Below are 18,800 nucleotides of genomic sequence, written 5' to 3' on the forward strand. Positions count from 1 at the left end.
AAGTTTGCTGTGGAAAATATAATTTGATTAATTAATGTGAAAATGTCTGATCCAAGAATTGCTGAGTGACAGTGGATTTTAATGGTGGCTGTACATATATTTGTGAAGATTTGTCGTTATAAAGCATATTTGGTTCCTTTCTGGATAAAAGGCTGAATAAAAATCAGTTATCCAATAGAATAAGAGGTTTCCTGTCTCCCTGCCCCACCTTGTATTTCTTTTAACTTGACTAAACACTCTTACACTATAAGAAGTACCTCTTGAAGCTTAAGGTTAATCCAGTCCTGATGTGCTCTCAGCTGTGCAACAGAATGTGTTTATTCTGGGTTGGACTTAACATTTCAGAAGAGTAATGGGAAATGTATTCATTGCTTGGCCAGTGAGAAGACATTTATAATTTGTATTTTGCTATTGCAGTGGGCTTGATTCATTTGGCAGAGTTTGGGACTTGCGGACCGGGCGCTGTATAATGTTTCTAGAGGGGCACCTGAAGGAGATCTATAGCATTAGCTTCTCTCCTAATGGGTAAGTAGACATCCTCTGGTACAAACTGGATTAATGCAGCAGAAGTTTAATTTCCAGTTACAGGCAGGTACACCAAATGCAAACAGATTTACAGCAGCAGAGAATTCTGTATCTTGTACCACACAGAAGCAGTTATGCATAGTATAAGCAGTGTCACAACTGCAGAGGTTTCAGTGCCAAGCAAAGGTAAGTATACCTGCAATAAGCAGAGTTAGAGCAGCAGAGAATTATGTACCAGGTACATATTTATATGCCAATTTGGAAAAGATACAATGCAGATTTCCTCAGAGTTTCTGACCCTGATTTGTCAAAATATACAGTTATGTTCATAAGTTTACATACCCCTGGCAGAATTTGTAAGATGTGTAGCATTTTAAGAAAACATGAGTGATCAGACAAAACTAAACTATTATGCATCACAGAATAGCACAATCATTAAACAAACCATAGCAATAAAGGAAATAATAAAATAGTCCTGTTCAAAAGTTTGCATACTCTTAGTTCTTAATTTCATGTATTGCCCCCTTTTGCATTAGTGATAGCTTGCAGTCTTTTGTGATAGTTGTGAATGAGGCCTTTTATGGGTTTTTTTCATGTGGTAAAGCTGTCCATTCCTCTTGGCAAAAAGCCTCCAGATCCTGTAAATTCTTTGGTTGTCTTGCATGAACTGCATGTTTCAGTTCTCCCCAAAGTAGCTCAATGATGTTGAGGTCAGGAGGCTGTGATGGCCACTCCAGAACCTTCACTTTCTTCTGCTGCAGCTACTGAAAGGTCAACTTGGCCTTAAGTTTCGGATCATTGTCATGTTGGAAAGTCCAAGTGCGCCCCAAGCACAACTTCCTGCCTGATGAATGCAAATTCTCCTCCAATATTTTTTGATAAGCTGCTGCATTCATCCTGCTATCAATTTTGACTAAGTTCCCTGTGCCGCTGTACCTCACACCCCTCCAAAACAGAAGAGATCCACCTCTGTGCTTCACAGTAGGGATGGTATGCTTCTCTTTATAAGCCTTGTTGACTCCTCTCCAAACATAGCGTTTGTTTGTGACAATAAAACTTAATTTTGTTCTCATCACTCCAAATTATTTTGTTCCAGAAATTTTAAGGCTATTTTCTAGGTGCTGTTTGGCGTATTGTAAACAGGCTGTTTTGTGGGGTTGATGGAGCAATGGCTTTTTTTCTGGCAACTCTTAACATGCAGCCCATTTTTGTTCAAGTATCTCCTTATTGTGCATGCTGAAACACCCACACCACTTTGTTTTAGAGAAGCCTGTATTTCAGTAGAAGTTGCTGTCTAAAATCCTGGCAGTTGTGTCTAAAATCTTTCTTGGTCTTCTAATTTTCCACTTCTTGATCACAATTTGGTCTGTACTTATTGGCATTTTCAAATCTTTGGATATCTTTTTAAATTCTTTTCTTGATTTATTAAGTTGAACTTATGCTCGCAGATCCTTTGACAATTCTTTTGCTTTCCCCATGCTTCAGTAACCACCAAAGTCAGTGCAGCTCTGGATGAAATGCGCTGGGGTTTCTCAAGAGCTAAGAATCTCATTGATTATTTTTACAGACACTAATTACAATCAAAGGCATAGGGGTAGTTAATTACCCTTCATTGCCTTCTCAACTTGTGTGTTTCAACTTTAGTGTGTATTATCAGCCCAAATATTCAAGAGTATGCAAACTTTTGAACAGGACCATTCATTTTATTATTTCCTGTATTACTATGGTTTGTTTAATGATTGTGCTATTCTGTGATGCATAATAGTTTAATTTGAAACACAAAAATGACAGATGTGTTTTGTCTGATCACTCATGTATTCTTAAAATGCACACATCTTACAAATTAAGCCAGGATTATGTAAATTTATGATCACAACTCTATAACCCTAAATGTCAGATGGTTCAAATTTTATGCAGCTTAAAAAAGTAGTCTCAACTTCCAGTCCTGTGTTTGAACCTTCTGGCCAGTCATGAGTTGTAATAAAAAGTTGTTTGGAAACTGGTTTCAAAATGCTGCTTTTACTTCGTTCTGCTACACTAATCCAAGATAGGCAATACCAGTAGGTTTTGTCCCTGTACAGCAGATGAAGGCAGAGCACTGAATTCTTCTGTGACATCATCGCCACTACTTATAGGTGGTGCAGCATAGAGATATCCAGTATTTTCTGCCTCTAGCAGATGGATGGACTTCTGGTGGTGCAGCAAGAATTTTGGTACAAGACACTGATGTTCTCTGAGGTCCAAACCCCAGCAGAGCGAGTCCGACGGAGGGTTCCCAGTACTAGAAGGAACTTTGGTTTATCCTGAGAGAGGGTTAGTGTGGAACTAGAGTAGAAAAGCTCTTTTTCTTCTGGGTCTTGAGGTCTCCATTTTATGGGTCAGCTATATAGAGCAAAATAGTGAAACATACATACATTTTTTATTTTTTGCAAAGCTTAACAAGTCTGCTGTTTACTAACAGGCCAATGCAGTATCAGCATGAGAAAAACGGGCACTCATGATTCAGCGCCTGCTCTCCCAAAGCGTGCCCGATTTAATATTTAAATTGATTGCTGCAGTAAAAAGGAGGCACCAGGGGAAATTGAGTGCTCCTAGCGTTTCCTCGGCAGCAGTGCCCAGGAGAGGTGGCTGTCAGCGGTTTAGGAAAACAGATGCTCAATTTTACGAGTGTCCCTTTTCCTAACCTGACCGCCGGCACACTTTTTTATTTTTTTTAACCATTCTTCTTTTTATTCCTCTGGGCAGGCATTAATTTACGAGGGTAAACGTTCCTGTCGGGTGGAAATTGTTTTTTGCATCGGGGGAGAATAGCTAATAGCCTCATCAACATAAATTTACATGTGATGAGCGCTATTAGCTTCACGGGAGATTGGACACGCGTTTTGGAAGCACTAATCCCCTTATAGCGTAAGGGGTTGTGGACATGCATCCAACCACAGGTTAACCAGTGCGCTTGGCTTTGCGCTCTGTATTGCATCAGCCTGTACGTTAGTTATCATAGAAGAAAGCTTATTTTTAGATCTGCTTCTAGACACATAGTCATAACACAGTGCAAGCAGTTTTTTTATTGTGAAAAACATGATAAAGTAACACAATTATTGCATCAATATTGTAACAGACACCGAGCATGAAATCTAGGTTGGAAGAAATTCAGTATTTGGACTTAGATACATGGGACAGTAAATGATTGGGTGCAGATCTTTGATTAGATCTGTGATTGGACACATTATTTGATAAAAAGGATGTGATGAAAGGAAGCTTGTCATCAGAGAATAAGGCATTGATTGGTTATATAATCTTTTTTTAATAATTTTTATTCATACTGAATGTAATACAATATCATGATATGAGATCAGAACAAGAAATCAAATACCCTTCATATATAACAATCTCAAATTACTGATTGTCATAGGGTACATTGAAAACGCCATTATAGCTTCTGTATAGAGTCCATCGGTCTTTCAATTTCAGTAATAATTTTTTACAATTAAATATCTCCAATCTTCCCCCTTTTCCCCTCACCCCAAGCCACAAAGAGAAATATTTAACTCCATACATATTATTACATGAGGGCCCACGAACAACACTATTAGCAGAGGTATTATGTCCAATTCACTCCATCATTCCTCGATTTTAAGCGTCAATCTCCCGAAATAAATGAGATTAATCTACTCTGGTACCTTGCCATTCCCAGTAATATTGCCAGGAATCCTCGAACTTGAGTATCTTATCTTTCTTTAGTGCGGTCAGTTTTTCCATGTAATAAATCCATTTTAGGTGGATGAGGACACTGTCGAAAGTAGGGGCCCCAGCATTCCTCCAGCCCTTTGCTATTGCTCCTCGTACAGCTTGAATCACAGCCTTGATGAAAATATACTGTTGCCTTGACACGGTTACAATAGGGTTATGCAAAAGTGTGTTTTCAGGGGTCAGAGTGAAGGTAGTCCCTAAAAGCTGGTTTGACCAACTCTTTACCTTTGGCCATAGTGGTCATACAGCTGGGCAGGTCCACCACATATGTACATAATCTCCCACCATCCCACATTTCCTCCAGCACCTATTGCTTATATTGGGGAACATCTTGTTCAGCTTAACCGGTGTTGTGTACCACCGGAACAACACTTTATAACAATTTTCCAACAGGGAAAATGAAATAGAGCTGCCTCGTATTTGCTTAAAACAGAGATCCCAATCTTCCTCTGAGAATTCTAATGCTAGATCTCGTTCCCAGGCTTGCACATAAAGAATTACCTCAATATACTGTTTATTTAGAGCTATTTTATTCATACAAAGGCTATATATTGTTACTGTAAGTCAAATTGTGTACAAGTAGTAAAGTTCTGCTACCAAACATACATATTAAGGTAAATATTTACGCTTATAGCTTTTCTGGCAGTGTTCAATCTGTGGACAATGTCGCCTGATGCTCCAACAATAGTCAGACATAATTAGCTTTACTTCCATTAGTCTTATTTAATAATACATATAATTTCGAAATCACCCCTATCATCATGTGGGCATTATTGCACATACCTTCGAATAATGATTTCCCCTTACAAAGATCTTTCTAGACTTGTTTAGTGAAAAGAAAATGCCTCAACTGAAGGTAGGCAAAGTAGTCTGCCTGCGTCAAAAAAAACCTTTTCTTTAAGCACCTCAAAAGAGATTACGGACTGTCCCTGCCAAGCCTGTCCTATTGTATATAATCCCTTCTCTGCCCATTGACTAAAGGGCCTACCCTCCCTGACTGCTGGAAATGCTTCACACTGCCCAATTGCTGTGGAGAAAGTATAGCATTGTTTACCCACAGTGTGTGCGCCAAGATCTCCATACCATCAAAGTGGTTGCTGTACATGGTGACACGTCCATTAGATTATGTAATATTTTCCCCATTGACCAGAATCTGTCCTGGATTTTTCCGTCCCCCACCATGCCTTCTTCTATGACCACCCACTGTTTGCATTTTATCCTAATATGAAATTTAACAGTGGCCTTAATGTGGGCTGCGGCGTAATATTTGATAATATTAGGGACTCCCAGGCTGCCATTTAGTTTTGGTTGGAATAATACCGTTCTGGAGATTCGTGGCGGTCGTCTTTTCCAAATAAAGGAAAAGATCTTTCGTTGAAGGGATTTCAGATATCCCACTGATACACTACAGGGCAGTGTTTGGAACAAATACCCAATCTTCGGTAGAAGGGACATTTTCACCGCCGCTATCCATCCTAGCCAGGATATAGTTAGCCCATCCCAACAATCTAAATCCTTCTCCAGTTTCCTAACCAGGGGTACATAATTTAAATGGAACATTTTAGGATATTCTGCTCCCACCATAACCCCCAGATATTTCACGGTCACCAGTGCCCATTGAAAGGGGAACCGCTTTTTGAGCCTTTGTAAAGCTTCCTCCTGCATATAAGTGGGTAGCAGCTCCAACTTATCAATATTAATTTTAAATCCGGAAACCTTCCCATATTCATCTAACTCCTGCACTACTGCATTTAAGGATAATTCAGGTTCAGACAAGGTGAAGAGAATATCATCGACATATAGAGAGATTTTATATTGCTTCCCCCCAATAGGAATACCCTGGATATCTTGGTTCTGCCTAATCCTTTTGGCCAGTGGTTCCACGCAGATTGGAAATAGCAACGGTGACAATGGGCAACCTTGTCTCGTGCCACGCTGCACCTCAAAATTCTTGGAGTACCCACCATTGATCTTGATACAAGCCGTGGGGTTCTTATATAGTACCTTGACCCAATTAAGGAAGTGTTCTCCAAGCCCCATTTTCCCATAACCTGAAAAAGGAAGGACCAGTGTACTTGGTCAAATGCTTTTTCAGCATCTACCCCGAACAGGACTGATGGGGTTTTGGTGTGTTTAGCGTAAATGGGTGAGATTGACGATCTTGCAGACATTGTCCCGTGCCATTTGCCCGGACATAAAGCCCCCTTGGTTCTCATGTACCAGCATCGATATAACAAGACTCGAACGTTTGGATAGAATCTTGGCTAACAGCTTCAGATCTACATTTATGAGAGATATGGCTCTGTATGAACTGCATACTGCCACATCCTTCCCAGGTTTGGGGATTATGGTTATTCCAACAGTATTAGAAGGTGATAAAAATCCACCTCTCCTGAGATGATTAAACATCTCAACCAAAGAGCCTACTATCACTTCTTTAAATTTCTTATAAAATAATGAGGTAAAACCATCTAAGCCTGGAGCCTTCCCCGCCTTTAGTTCCCCTATCGCTTCCAACACCTCAGCAGATGTGATCGGATCTCCCAACTTTTGGGCAGTCTCTTGGTCTAAACAGGGTAATTGGACATTTGCCAAAAAAGAGTCTATGCTGGGGTCTAGAAGGTTAGAATCCCTAGCATAAAGTGCAGCATAGAATTGGTTAAACCTTTCCCAGATTTTATCTTCCTCTTCCAACATTGTCCCCTTCTCATCTTTTATTTTTATTATTTGGGATTGTGTCATTTTAGCCTTTAATGCATGCGCTAAGAGCCTACTAGCTTTATTGCCATGCTCATAATGAGTCTTTTAGCAGATCCATTTTGAATTCCAACTCCTCCATCTCTAACGCTCTCAATTTATAGCAGATATCCCTTAAATCTTGTAGTAACCTCTGGGAGTGGTCCCTTTTATGAGCTTGTTCGGCTTTTTTCATTTGGGTAGTTAATTGTCATTTTAACCTTTCTTTAACTTTCTTTTTATAAGAGGCTATAGATAACAAATGCCCCCCAAATATCGCTTTCATACAGTCCCATAGGACAACCAGATTTACTTCCGGAAATTTATTGAGTTGGATGTACTCCAATATTGCGGATCTGATTTGTATTTCTATATCCCTGTCTTTTATCAAGGAATCATTTAATTTCCAAAATCGCTGCCCATCACTTAATAGGGTGCATTTCATTTCCCACCACACCGGGGCAAGGTCTGACCAAGAAATATTCCCTATCCCAGCCTCTTTAGTTATCAATGCCAGGGATTGGTCAACGAGAAAGTAATCAATTCTAGAATAAACATCATGGGGTATGGCGTGGAAGGTATAGTCTCGATCTGTATAGTGTTTATCTCTCCAGATATCCACCAAATTCCACCGGGAGAGCAGGTTATGTAGTGCTTTCCTATCTACTGGGGAGTGATGCATACTCCTTTTTGAGCAATCCATCAAAGGATTATTTACTAAATTAAAGTCACCTCCCATTATTACTTTCCCGCTCTCTGAACGTAGCAACAATTTGTCTAATTCCTGGAAAAGCTCTCTCTGTAACACATTGGGACAGTAGATGTTCACCAATACAAATAGCTCACTTTGAATGCGCAGATGTACGATTAGGTATCGTCCCTGTTCATCTCTAATCACTGAGTCTATTTGAACCCTCAAATCTTTAGAGATAATAATCCCAACTCCAGTATATTTATGAGCTGGGGAGTTAGCTGCAAGAATAATGTGGCTAAACTGTGGAGAGAGCAGTAGTCTCTCATCTCTTTTACACAGGTGTGTTTCCTATATAAATGTGATCGAGGCCTTCAGAGAGAGCAGTTCCTTAAACATCACACTCCTTTTATAAGGAGAGTTTAAACCTTTAACATTTAATTAAACAAACTTAACAGTAGCCATTTAAGAGGTCATGTATGTACCCAGCCTCTCCATCTGATAATAAGACAGAAACCTTGTCTCACATTGTAATCTGACAAATACGTCAGTTACCAACTTATCAGTGTGACCTCTACTAATCCTGTGGCACCCTTCCCTCCTTTTCTTACCTACCCATTGGTTCCCTCCCCAACATACCGTATCCACCACCACCGCAGTGATGTCTCTCAAAGGGGGCGGACGTATACCCACCTCCCCCTACTCCCCAACCCCCACTTATAAAGTAGAACTCAGCGGTAAGTCTGTCCTCAGCCCTTTGTGTCCAACTGTGAGGCCCAAATACCTCCGTACATAATATATTAGCCATATGTACATGACTTCCATCATGGTGAGTGGTCATATCCTCATATATCTTCCTCCCGTAGAGGATGTTCGTGTGATCTGCGATGGAGTCTAGAGCCATTTTTGCCTGCTCATTGCCACCTGGGTGTCTCCAACATTATTTTCGGGCGTGCATTGTCAGGCTTAACTTGGGCGGAAAATCTCAGCGGGATCAAAATTGGGACCGCTTCCTCTTCTGAAAAGTCCTTGAAGTAACTCTACTTATGGTGAAAGTCAGTCCGCATGGAAATAGCCAGCGATAGCGCACATTCTCCCTGTGCAAGAACGCAATCACAGATTGCAGTTCTTTCCTCTTCAGAGTTGTGGGCGCTAGGTTGCTATAAACAGCTATATTATGTCCTTCCCAGGAGATACTGCCCATAGTTCTCACTTGCTACATAATTTTCTCCTTCACTCGATAACTATGTACGCATGCTATTATGTCTCTGGATATTCTTCTTGGGCACTCCCAGTACATGATGCTTCCGATCTAAAACAATATCATCATCTCCCAGCATGTCTGCATTATCCCTGGGTTTAAGATTGCATAATAATAACTTGACTCAGACCTTAACTCAGTACCAACGAACAATGCTACAATAATACATAATACATTAGGTTTCAGAAATTTTTCAATAATGAAAGACAGTTCCGATTTACAGCTCTAAAGAATATTATAGGTGGTTAAGTGACTCTCATACCATCCCGCAAACTTTTTGGCATCTCTGCTCTCAAGTCGCATTAGGGATCATCTTTAATCATTGGTCACTGCTTAACCTGTATTTTTGGTTTTTTGGTTTTTGTTTGAATTTTTCTTTTGAATAAAATATTTGAGGCAAAAATACTTCCCTTTCGGGGATCTCAGTTCATGGAGGGTGCAACCCTTCCAGGTAATTCAGAGTGCAGTGCAGAGTAGGAGATTTCTCCCGGACCGCGACGAAGTAACATTCACGTTCGCGGGGCAAAATCTAAACGTTACCGAAGACGCTCTGGCACATATACACAGTCAGAGGAGTTCCTGAAGGAGCACAGGATGCAAAACGTGCACATCGAACTATATTCCTGAGGAGGTGCTGGAAAGAGACTTGCAGGCTTTCCTAGCGGACTTGGATACCTGGTGCATTAAATTTATCTGCACTGGAAGGAAAGCTGGACATCGAAAGGGCACATTGCCTGGGTCCAAGGAGGGATTCGGATCGGCACCCCAGGCTTGTCATTGCACGGTTTCTGAATTGGGCCCAGAGGGCAGCAGTGCTGACTGCTTTCCGCAAACATAAGGACCTGCGCTATAAGCAGCACAGAGTGGTGATTTTCCAAGATTTCTCTGCAGCAGTAGCGGCGAGGAGACGTCTTTTTTCCAATGTCTGCAAAGAGCTGTATAATAACACACGGTTTGCCCTGCAATACCCAGCGACGCTAAAAATATGGAAAGATGGCCAAGTATCTTCCTTTGATGATCCAGAGAAGGCCACAGCCTGGATGAAGAGCTTATCTGGGACTATCTGATTTTCTTTTCTTTTTATACAATGAGAAGCTTACTCTGGTCCGTTTTGGTGTGTGTCATTTTGCCAGTGGCTCCCCATCTTAGGGGATGGTAAAGTAGGCCACGTGGTTGATCTATAATGGGCCAGGTATAAAACTGAGGAGTTCTCAGTTAAAATACTGTTTCATGCAGTGCAATATAGGAGGCGGGTCAGCACCCGCGTGCATTTAATATGGAACTCCCGCCCGTTTTCTTTCGGGTGCTTATGTGTATAATGTTTTGTATGGGGGAAAGGAGGGAGGGAGGGAGATATATGGGAGGATGGGAGGTTTTTGAGGCAGCGGGCAGGGAGAGGTACGGGGCAGACAGCTGGGTTGTAAGCAGGGGGGGGGGGTGATCCAGGCTGGGGGATCACCTACCCTATTGTGGCGGACACTGGTGGTGTACTATGCTGCTTGCCTTATTACAGGATAGGAAAAGTAAGGTATATATCTTGGAATGTGGGAGGCATTGGATCACCAATTAAAAGGCAGAAGATATTGAGTGCCCTTCAGAGACAGCGGGTAGGGATAGCGGCCCTCCAGGAAACCCACTTGTCAGAGGTAGAGAGCACAAAATTAAAACGACAATGGGTAGGTCAATGCTACTTTACTCCAGCAGTGGGACGTAAAGCAGGAGTAGCAACATTAATTCACCAAAATTTACAGTTTGATCTACATCAGCAAATGCAGGATGAAATGGGCAGGTACCATATTTTGATTGGTCAGCTGCAAGGCAGTGTAGTGACTATATGCAATATCTATGCTCCAAACTCCTACACTCACTCCTTTTTCCAGGGGTTGGTCAGTAAGGTAATGTCAGTTATGAAGGGTTCATTGGTTTTACTGGGGGACTTCAACTGTGTGCATGACCCAGGCTTAGATAGATCTCACCCTTCGTCGGTGCTACCAGATATGTCAGCTAAGGGAATCTCTTATGTATGCGACGAGCTTCATATGCTTGATATTTGGCGTACATTAAACCCGATGGAACGAGACTACACTCGTGTCGAAGGCATATTTATTTATTTATTTCGGGGGTTTTTTTTTATTTCGGGTTTTTTTTTTTTTTTTATATACCGGCATTCGAGAGCGCAGTCCCATCATGCTGGTTCACATAAAACAGGGGTGCATCGTAAACATAAACTAAAAACTATGGTGCGGAAAATGCAGTTACATATAACAGGGTGATTAGAACTTGGCGGAGAAAGAAGAGAAAGGACAGATTATTAATTCAAACATGTAAACAATAGTGGAGATGGTTAATCATGGTGTAGTTGGAGATAAGGATTGGCGAGGATGAGATAGATCAGTTTGGGTCCGGGAATGCTTGTATGAATATCCATGTCTTTAGTCTTTTTTTGAAGGTTGAGATGCATGATATGCTACACTGTCTAGGATAGATTATATTTTGATCTCTTCCGCATTGTTATCTAGGGCACAACAAGTGCGAATAGGTCCCATAGAGATATCGGATCATGCGCTGATATGGGTAGACATCGGAGATGGCAGGGGGGAACACATGCCGCACATGTGGAGATTCCCTAGCTCTACGAGTGGGGATGCCAATTTTAGGGAGTTTTTACAGAAAAAATGGCGGGATTATGAACATCATAACCATATCCATAAGTCAGGCCCTTTGCTGTTCTGGGACGCTAGTAAAGCGGTAATGCGGGGTGAGATCACATCTTATCTGATCACAAAATCTAAGGCAATAGCACAAAAGATACTCGCTCTGGAACGACAGTTATATCAGGCGAAACTTCAGTTGGCACAGAGTAAGTCTCCACAGGCCCAGAGTGTATACAATGATATTCTCCACACCTTAAACGCCCTACTCCACGAACGAGCACAGAGGATGATTCAGAAGGGAGCACATCAATTCTTTAGATACGGGAATAAATCGGGCCGGGTATTAGCTAACATGGTTCGAATGGCCAGAGGGAAGACGGTTATAGATAAACTAAAAGGTAGGGATGGTAGGCCTTTGGTGACGGGGGACGAGATTTGTGCAGAGTTTTGTAAATTTTATGCACAACTATATACTGACGATAGGAAAGGTGGCTTGTTACAGGAGGAGGAATTCTTCCAAGGGTTACAGATTCCACGTATTGGTGAACAACAGTTAGCTACTCTGAACCAGGGGGCTATAAAAGCAAGCAAAGCCAATAAGGCGCCCGGCCCAGATGGTCTTAGTGCAGAGGAGAGGACATTTCCCCATGGAGCCTATATCACGGTTTTGGAAAAGCCTGGCAAGGACTTATCCTCCCCGGCAGCATACCGGCCAATATCCTTATTAAATTATGAGGCTAAATTATTTGCCAAAATTCTGGCTGATCGGCTCAGTGGGGTGTTCCCAGATATCATTACCCGAAATCAGGTGGGATTTGTTAAGGGGCGTGCCATTAGTACAAATATGACTAAACTAATCATAGCCATGGAAGAATGTCAAAAGCAGAGAACGCCGGCGATGTTAGTAGGCTTTGATTCTGAGAAAGCCTTTGATAGGGTGTCATGGGAGTATTTATTCTCAGTGTTAAAGAGATATGGTTTTTCAGGAGATATATTAAACAATATAAAAATGTTATATCATAATCCCCACTCGGCAGTTGGGGCGAACGGACATGTTTCCGCGGACTTTAGGCTGTATAGGGGTACGCAACAGGGGTGCCCGTTTTCACCCCGCCTCTATATCCTATCCATTGACCTCCTGCTTCGAAAAATTGAGGCAGATCCTTTGGTTAAGGGATTTACTTGGGGAGCAAAAGAACTCAAGGTCTCTGCTTTCGCGGATGATGTCCTGGTCTTTCTTACCTCCCCACAGAGTTCGTTAGAGCGGGTTTTAAAACATCAGCATCTATTTGGGTCCTTTGCAGGTTTGAAAATAAATGTTGATAAATCGGAGGCTCTGGACCTGGGAGATTCCGTTAGGGTGGACTGGGTGGGCGTCTTCCCTTTAAGGTGGGCGGAGCGGAATATGCGTTACTTGGGCATAAATTTGACCAAGGATTCTACAAAGATCTATGATGCAAACATTAAACCATTGCTTAGTACCATGGCCCACAAATTGAAAGTGTGGGGGGCACTACCGTTGTCTCTTACCGGCAAAATCTGTTATGGAGGCAGTGCTTGCAAATTTTCTGTCATGCATATTCATTGTGGATACCCTGAAAACCCGACTGGCTGGTGGGCCTCCAGGACAGTGTTGGGGACCAGTGCCCTAAGGAGATGGTTAAACCCTCCCTGGAGACTGGGAGGACCCGCAGAAGGGAAGTACTGGATTCTGAGAGTTCTCTGGAGTAGCTAATAAAAGACAACAAACAAATAACAAACCTTAATAAAATATTGCAGTATTCTGTGAAGTGAAATTAGAGGACTAGAGTGGCAAAAGGAGGAGCAGTAGCGAGCGACTATTGAAATGTCTCATTAAACAAATCAGTTTTCAATGCTTTTTTAAATGGCTTTGCATCTTCCATGAGACGTAAAGAGAGGGGAAATGAGTTCCAGAGAATGTGTCCATGTATCGAAAAAGAGCATTCTCTTGTGGATACTAGGTGAGCTGCTTTAGGGGGTGGAACATCTAATAGGAATTGACTAGAAGACCTGAGTGTTCTGGTGTGAGTGTGGATTCTTAAAATAGAACTAATCCATGGAGATTTGAGATTATAGAGGAGGTTATGAATAGAGATGGCAATTTTATATTTGATTCGGGCAGAGATTGGAAGCCAGTGCAAATCTTTTAGAACAGGGGTAATATGGTGACGTACTGGCATGTTGGTAAGTAAACGTGCGGCAGCATTCAAAATAATTTGAAAAGCACAAATAGAATTTTGAGGGAAATCAGCATAGAGAGAATTGTAATAGTCAATAGAAGGAAAAAGAAGTGCTTGAAGAATAGTACTGAAGTTGTTTAGTTGCAATATGGGTTTCAAATGTCTTAACATCCTTAACTTATAGAAGTTCTTAACTACATTTTTAATATGATGTTTTATAGAGAGAGTGGTGTCAAGAATGACACCGAGGTTGTGAACAGTAGAAGAAATGGGAATGGTATCATCAAGGAGCTGAACAGAATTGGGTATTGTGGAAGGAAGATGTCACCCTAAAATAATGATGTTAGTTTTTTTTAAGATTCAGAAAAAGACGATTAGCAGAAAGCATTATAATCCCTTAAGCTCCTCCTTAAAAACTTTTTAGCTTTCTTACTTTTAGATTCTCTTTTTAAGATTTAAATTTTCTTATAATAAATGTGTTATCTTTTTAAGATTTTAATATGTTCTTATTTAGTTTACATGTTCTTATATAGTTTGAAATGTTTTATCAAGTACTTTATGTATTTCATTTCTATGACTGGTATTTGGAAATTCAAATGTTTTAATTGTACATTTGATAATAAGTTGTAAACCGACGTGATAATTGCTATGAACATCAGTGTAGAAAAACTAATGAATAAATAAAGCCAGGAATGGATGGTTTGGACAGTGGCAGCCCATATGGAATAGAGAGGAAAGAAAAATTGTATGTTGTCCGCATACAATTTGTACGAATCACCAAGTTGCCCAAAGAGATGACAGAGAGGAGAAAGGTAGACATTAAAGAGTACAGCCGATAGAGCATCTCCTTGTGGTACCTTTGATGAAATTGGTACCCAGGCCAAAGTAGTTCCATGAAATTTCACTCTCTGAGTACACCCCAAAATGTGAGAAGAAAAATACACAAGAGAACAGAACCAGATATACCTACTTTGATTACCTTAAAGAATAAAACAGATTGTGGTCCTCCTTTGTGAATGTGACTCTTTCCTAAACTCCATCCCCCTGAATTTTAGGTTTCACATTGCAACCGGAAGTGGGGACAATACGTGCAAAGTGTGGGACCTGCGCATGAGAAAATGTGTTTACACCATCCCTGCCCATCAGAACCTTGTGGCTGCCGTCAAGTTTCAGCGTGAGCATTCTATTTCTTTTCACAAGTTTACTAAGGAAGACCAGGGCATAGTCAGCCAAGGAAAGGACCAATGTGCCACACTTTGCTTCTGCTCCGATGAGCAATGAGAGAGCACCAGTATTTGCTCTCACAGTGACAGCTGCCTTGTTCTTCCACAGCCACAGGGGGGAATGCCTGTGTCTGAGAGGAGGTGGTGACATTATTGAGGTGATACGTCAGAGGAAAACTTAATTGTGGTGTTTCTCCTTCACACATCATCAAACAAAGAAATGAGAATCCGTTCCCAACTCATGATGTGTTGATAAAGAGCCCACTAAGATTCCACTGTGCCCATGACTGACAGACATATAGGTTAGCTGTTATACTGATCAAGAAGGACCTGACATATGAGCAGGATGACCTCTTGCTAGTAAATTCAATCTGCTACTACAAAAAAAAAAGCAACAGACGTGAAATTATTTAATATGTTTTTCTAATTTTATTTATTTTTTATTTTATTTATTTGTTGCCTTTTTCCACGGTGCAAAAAATAAATTAAATGGTACAAATTCAGTACTGTTTGTTTTATAAGGCTTTCAAAAATAGATTTTTTTTTTTAATTATTTGTGTTATCTTTTCCTTTCATTGCCACAGCTACCAACGGTAACTTCTTGCTAACTGGTGCCTACGATAACACCGCAAATGTCTGGACTCACCCGGGCTGGGCCCCACTGAAAACATTGGCAGGCCATGAGGGCAAAGTCATGGGGCTGGATATCTCGCTGGATGGAGAATTGATAGCCACATGCTCTTACGACAGGACCTTCAAACTTTGGATGGCGGAGTAAATGGTGGGGTGGGGAGGGGGTAGATGAGGTTCAATTCCTACTTCTACACATCTCCATATCAGCATCTTTTGCAGTGTCATCTCTGTGGAACTAGCCATCTTCCTGGGTGTTGTGCAACTGAAGATAGTCTACCAGAAGAGTTGTCTAACAATACTGGTGGTCCAGTGCAGTCCTTGCGTTTTCTGTGGTGCAAGGCTGCCCAATAGTCAGTGGATACCACTGGATGATCAATTCTGTTCTTGCTGTGCTGTAGCTGTTCATGTTTATTGACCCTGAGATCTGAGCTGGGAGCCATGAGCACACAGGCAACTAAAAGGGGCTCATTACTTCAGAGTGACTTGCATTGCATCATCAGCAGAACATGCTGTTTGTGTGTGCTATTCTAGTCACACTTTAGCAGAATGTAGAAGAGATTGCTGGTTTAGATATCTGGGCTACTCCCTAAGGCGCTTTCCCTGGGGGCATTAAATATATTGGGATCAGTATGTTTTTTTGCTCTGATACAGTAAAGTCTTTGCTTGTTTACATTTCTAGCAGCAGAGTTGTGTGTATTTCATCAATGCCTCCCTGTCTCGTCGGTGAACTATCAGCACTAATGAGAGAATAGTCTCAACAGCTTCCCTCTCACTTTGTGAGGTATCAGCCATGTGTAGAGAGCTGCTTTCCTTCCCTCTCAGATGTTGTAGGATCCCCACTCTAACATTGCTTCTAAACAACTGTCTTCAAATCCATTAGGTAAACTCTGCTGTAAAACATTTTTAGATATCAAACCACAAAGCTAAATCTGTAGCTAGTAATTCATGAGATATGTAGTGACAGAGACATATATGTCTGTGTGTATATTTGTTCCATTCACCTATACCACATTTATTATTCTTTATTTATTAGGATTTATATCCCACTTCACTTGTACCAGAAGCTCACAGCAGGTTACACCAACATCAGATAAAAACAAAACATAAAATAAGTAGAAACAAAAATCAGAACCATAACCCCCTTCAGCCAACTTTAGCATCCTATGTCCCACCCAATTAGCTTGGCCCATACAAAGAAATGACATTAGCTCACCAAAAATAAAAGTAAGTAAAACCAGCAAAGTAGATGGATAGAGCTGCTTGGGGGGGGTGAGAGGAAGGAAAGGAATGATGCTCTGTTTTGGTTTGCAGAATGTAATGACCAGTCAATCCTATAAGCCACAGTCTCTTGTGCTGCTAGCTAATAACAAGTTGGAACCGTGTACTCTCCAAGCATAGCACACATTAAGTAAGTTTATTCCTCCCCGCCCCAAAGTCCTCTGTTTCCTCACCTGCTTGCATGGTTTGAGGCAGGTTTTGTGGCCTATTTTCATCTCATGTGAGTCCCAGTCCATCCAAGTCCTTATTCACTACCAACCCTGTGACTGCTGTTCCATATAACCCTCACCGAGATGTCTGCGCACGTGCAGGGGTGAGGATGAAGAATGAAAAACAGACACATTCCCTGTACGTACCCGGTTCAGTCCAAACCATGGGTTATGCCTCCCTTCCAGCAGGTGGAGACAGAGAAAAACTTGAAAGGCACCCTCAATTAACCTGGTGTGAGCCTCCTGCAACCCTTCAGTATTTCTCTGTCTCCAACAGTTGGAGGTGGTACAAACCCTGCGGTCTTGCCCTGTTTCTGGGGTTAGGCTATCCCTTAAAAATTAACTAAGAGTAAACTAGCTTTAAGTTTTGAATCAAGCAAGTGTAAAAAAAAAAAAAAAGTTCTTCTACACAAGGGAGTGTTCTCCCTATCCTCCCAGAGGGTTGTTAGATCCTGTGGAGTCATCCTTTCTGGTAGCAGGTTATTGGAGCTGGGGTTGGTAACCCCGTGGGGCTCCAGCAAAGTAAGCAGCCTGGGAAGAGAATACTGGTGGTCCAGTCCCTCTCCTACCCTGTGGTGATCCTGTGCACATATATAAAAAAAAAGATTTAAATTTTTTAAACATTTTCTTTTTTGGTCAGCTGCAATCCAGGACCCCTCCCCGTCTGAATTGCCGTGTTTTTGACAAATTTCGCCCCATTTTTCGAGCCGTTCCCCCCCCCCCCCCCCCCCCCCCCCCCAATATGCCTCGGCCAGCTTTGTGTGTGACATGTAGAGAATCCTCCGTGTGGTTTGCTAAGGCTGGTATTTGCTCCCACTGCCTTCCTGGAGGGGAGGGCAACGCTTTTTCAGGGTCTGCAGCTTTATCCAAGCCTCAAGGGACTCAAAAACATTCTGCTCCATGGGAGCTCAGGGCTGATCTTTTTCCCCTCAGTGCAGGGACGGCAGCCATTTTAAACACCTTTGCTGCAGCTCAGGCAAGGGCTATGGGGTGGGGGAGCTTCACCAGTCCCTGCCAGTCCTGATGGTACTTTAGATCAGGACCAGGATTCTTTACAGGAGGACCCTTTTTTCCAACTGGGGGACAGGATGTGGACTCTGATTCTTTTTCCTTAGATTTTGTCCTTATGCATAAAGCCTTTTTGGGCTTCCAGGCCTCCGCAAGGTGGTGCCTTGCCAATGAGACCTGTGCAGGGACCGCCTCCCAAGGTAGCCAAGCGCACGGATGTTCCCGCATCTCTACGGGTCGCAAAGTTAAAAGGCGCTGTGGCTTCAGGAGGATCTGCAGCTCCGGAGGTTCCGGGCAGTGCGGCTGCAGATGCAGGAGCCTCTCCTTCCCCCCCCCCCCCCCCCACAGGTGGGGGATTGGACGAAGAGCAGGGGAAACAGACCCCCTTAGATGGTGATGACCCTCAGGGGGTCTGTCTGTTCCAGAGGAAGGAATTAGAACCCCGCATTCCGGCAGTTTTTTCTGAGCTCCCCCTGCAGGCTCCGCCGCAGGATGTGGTGGACCCGGTCCTAGCGGGATTGCGAACGCTGACTCGGGCTTTTCCTGTCCATACTTAAGCAGCTGATGACTAGGGAGTGGGATGCTCCAGATGCTGGTTTGCGGGTTGGTTGAGCCATGGATAAGATTTATC

The 18,800-nt window shown here is 42.2% G+C and overlaps 1 protein-coding gene across 4 annotated transcripts in view; it reads left to right on the top strand.

Moving 5' to 3' along the window:
• The window catches only part of PRPF4 (pre-mRNA processing factor 4), a 124,410-nt gene extending 108,058 nt beyond the window's left edge, over positions 1 to 16,352 (top strand). For all 4 annotated transcript variants that reach the window (XM_029611847.1, XM_029611846.1, XM_029611848.1 and 1 more), the window contains exons 12-14: positions 418 to 525; positions 14,874 to 14,992; positions 15,626 to 16,352. In XM_029611847.1, the coding sequence (XP_029467707.1) occupies positions 418 to 525; positions 14,874 to 14,992; positions 15,626 to 15,819 (421 nt within the window). In that variant the 3' untranslated portion in view covers positions 15,820 to 16,352. The remainder of the gene's footprint in view (positions 1 to 417; positions 526 to 14,873; positions 14,993 to 15,625) is intronic.
• The last annotated feature ends 2,448 nt before the right edge of the window (positions 16,353 to 18,800 follow it).

The sequence above is a fragment of the Rhinatrema bivittatum genome, chromosome 8 (assembly GCF_901001135.1).
Source record: "Rhinatrema bivittatum chromosome 8, aRhiBiv1.1, whole genome shotgun sequence".
NCBI classification, from domain to species: domain Eukaryota; kingdom Metazoa; phylum Chordata; class Amphibia; order Gymnophiona; family Rhinatrematidae; genus Rhinatrema; species Rhinatrema bivittatum.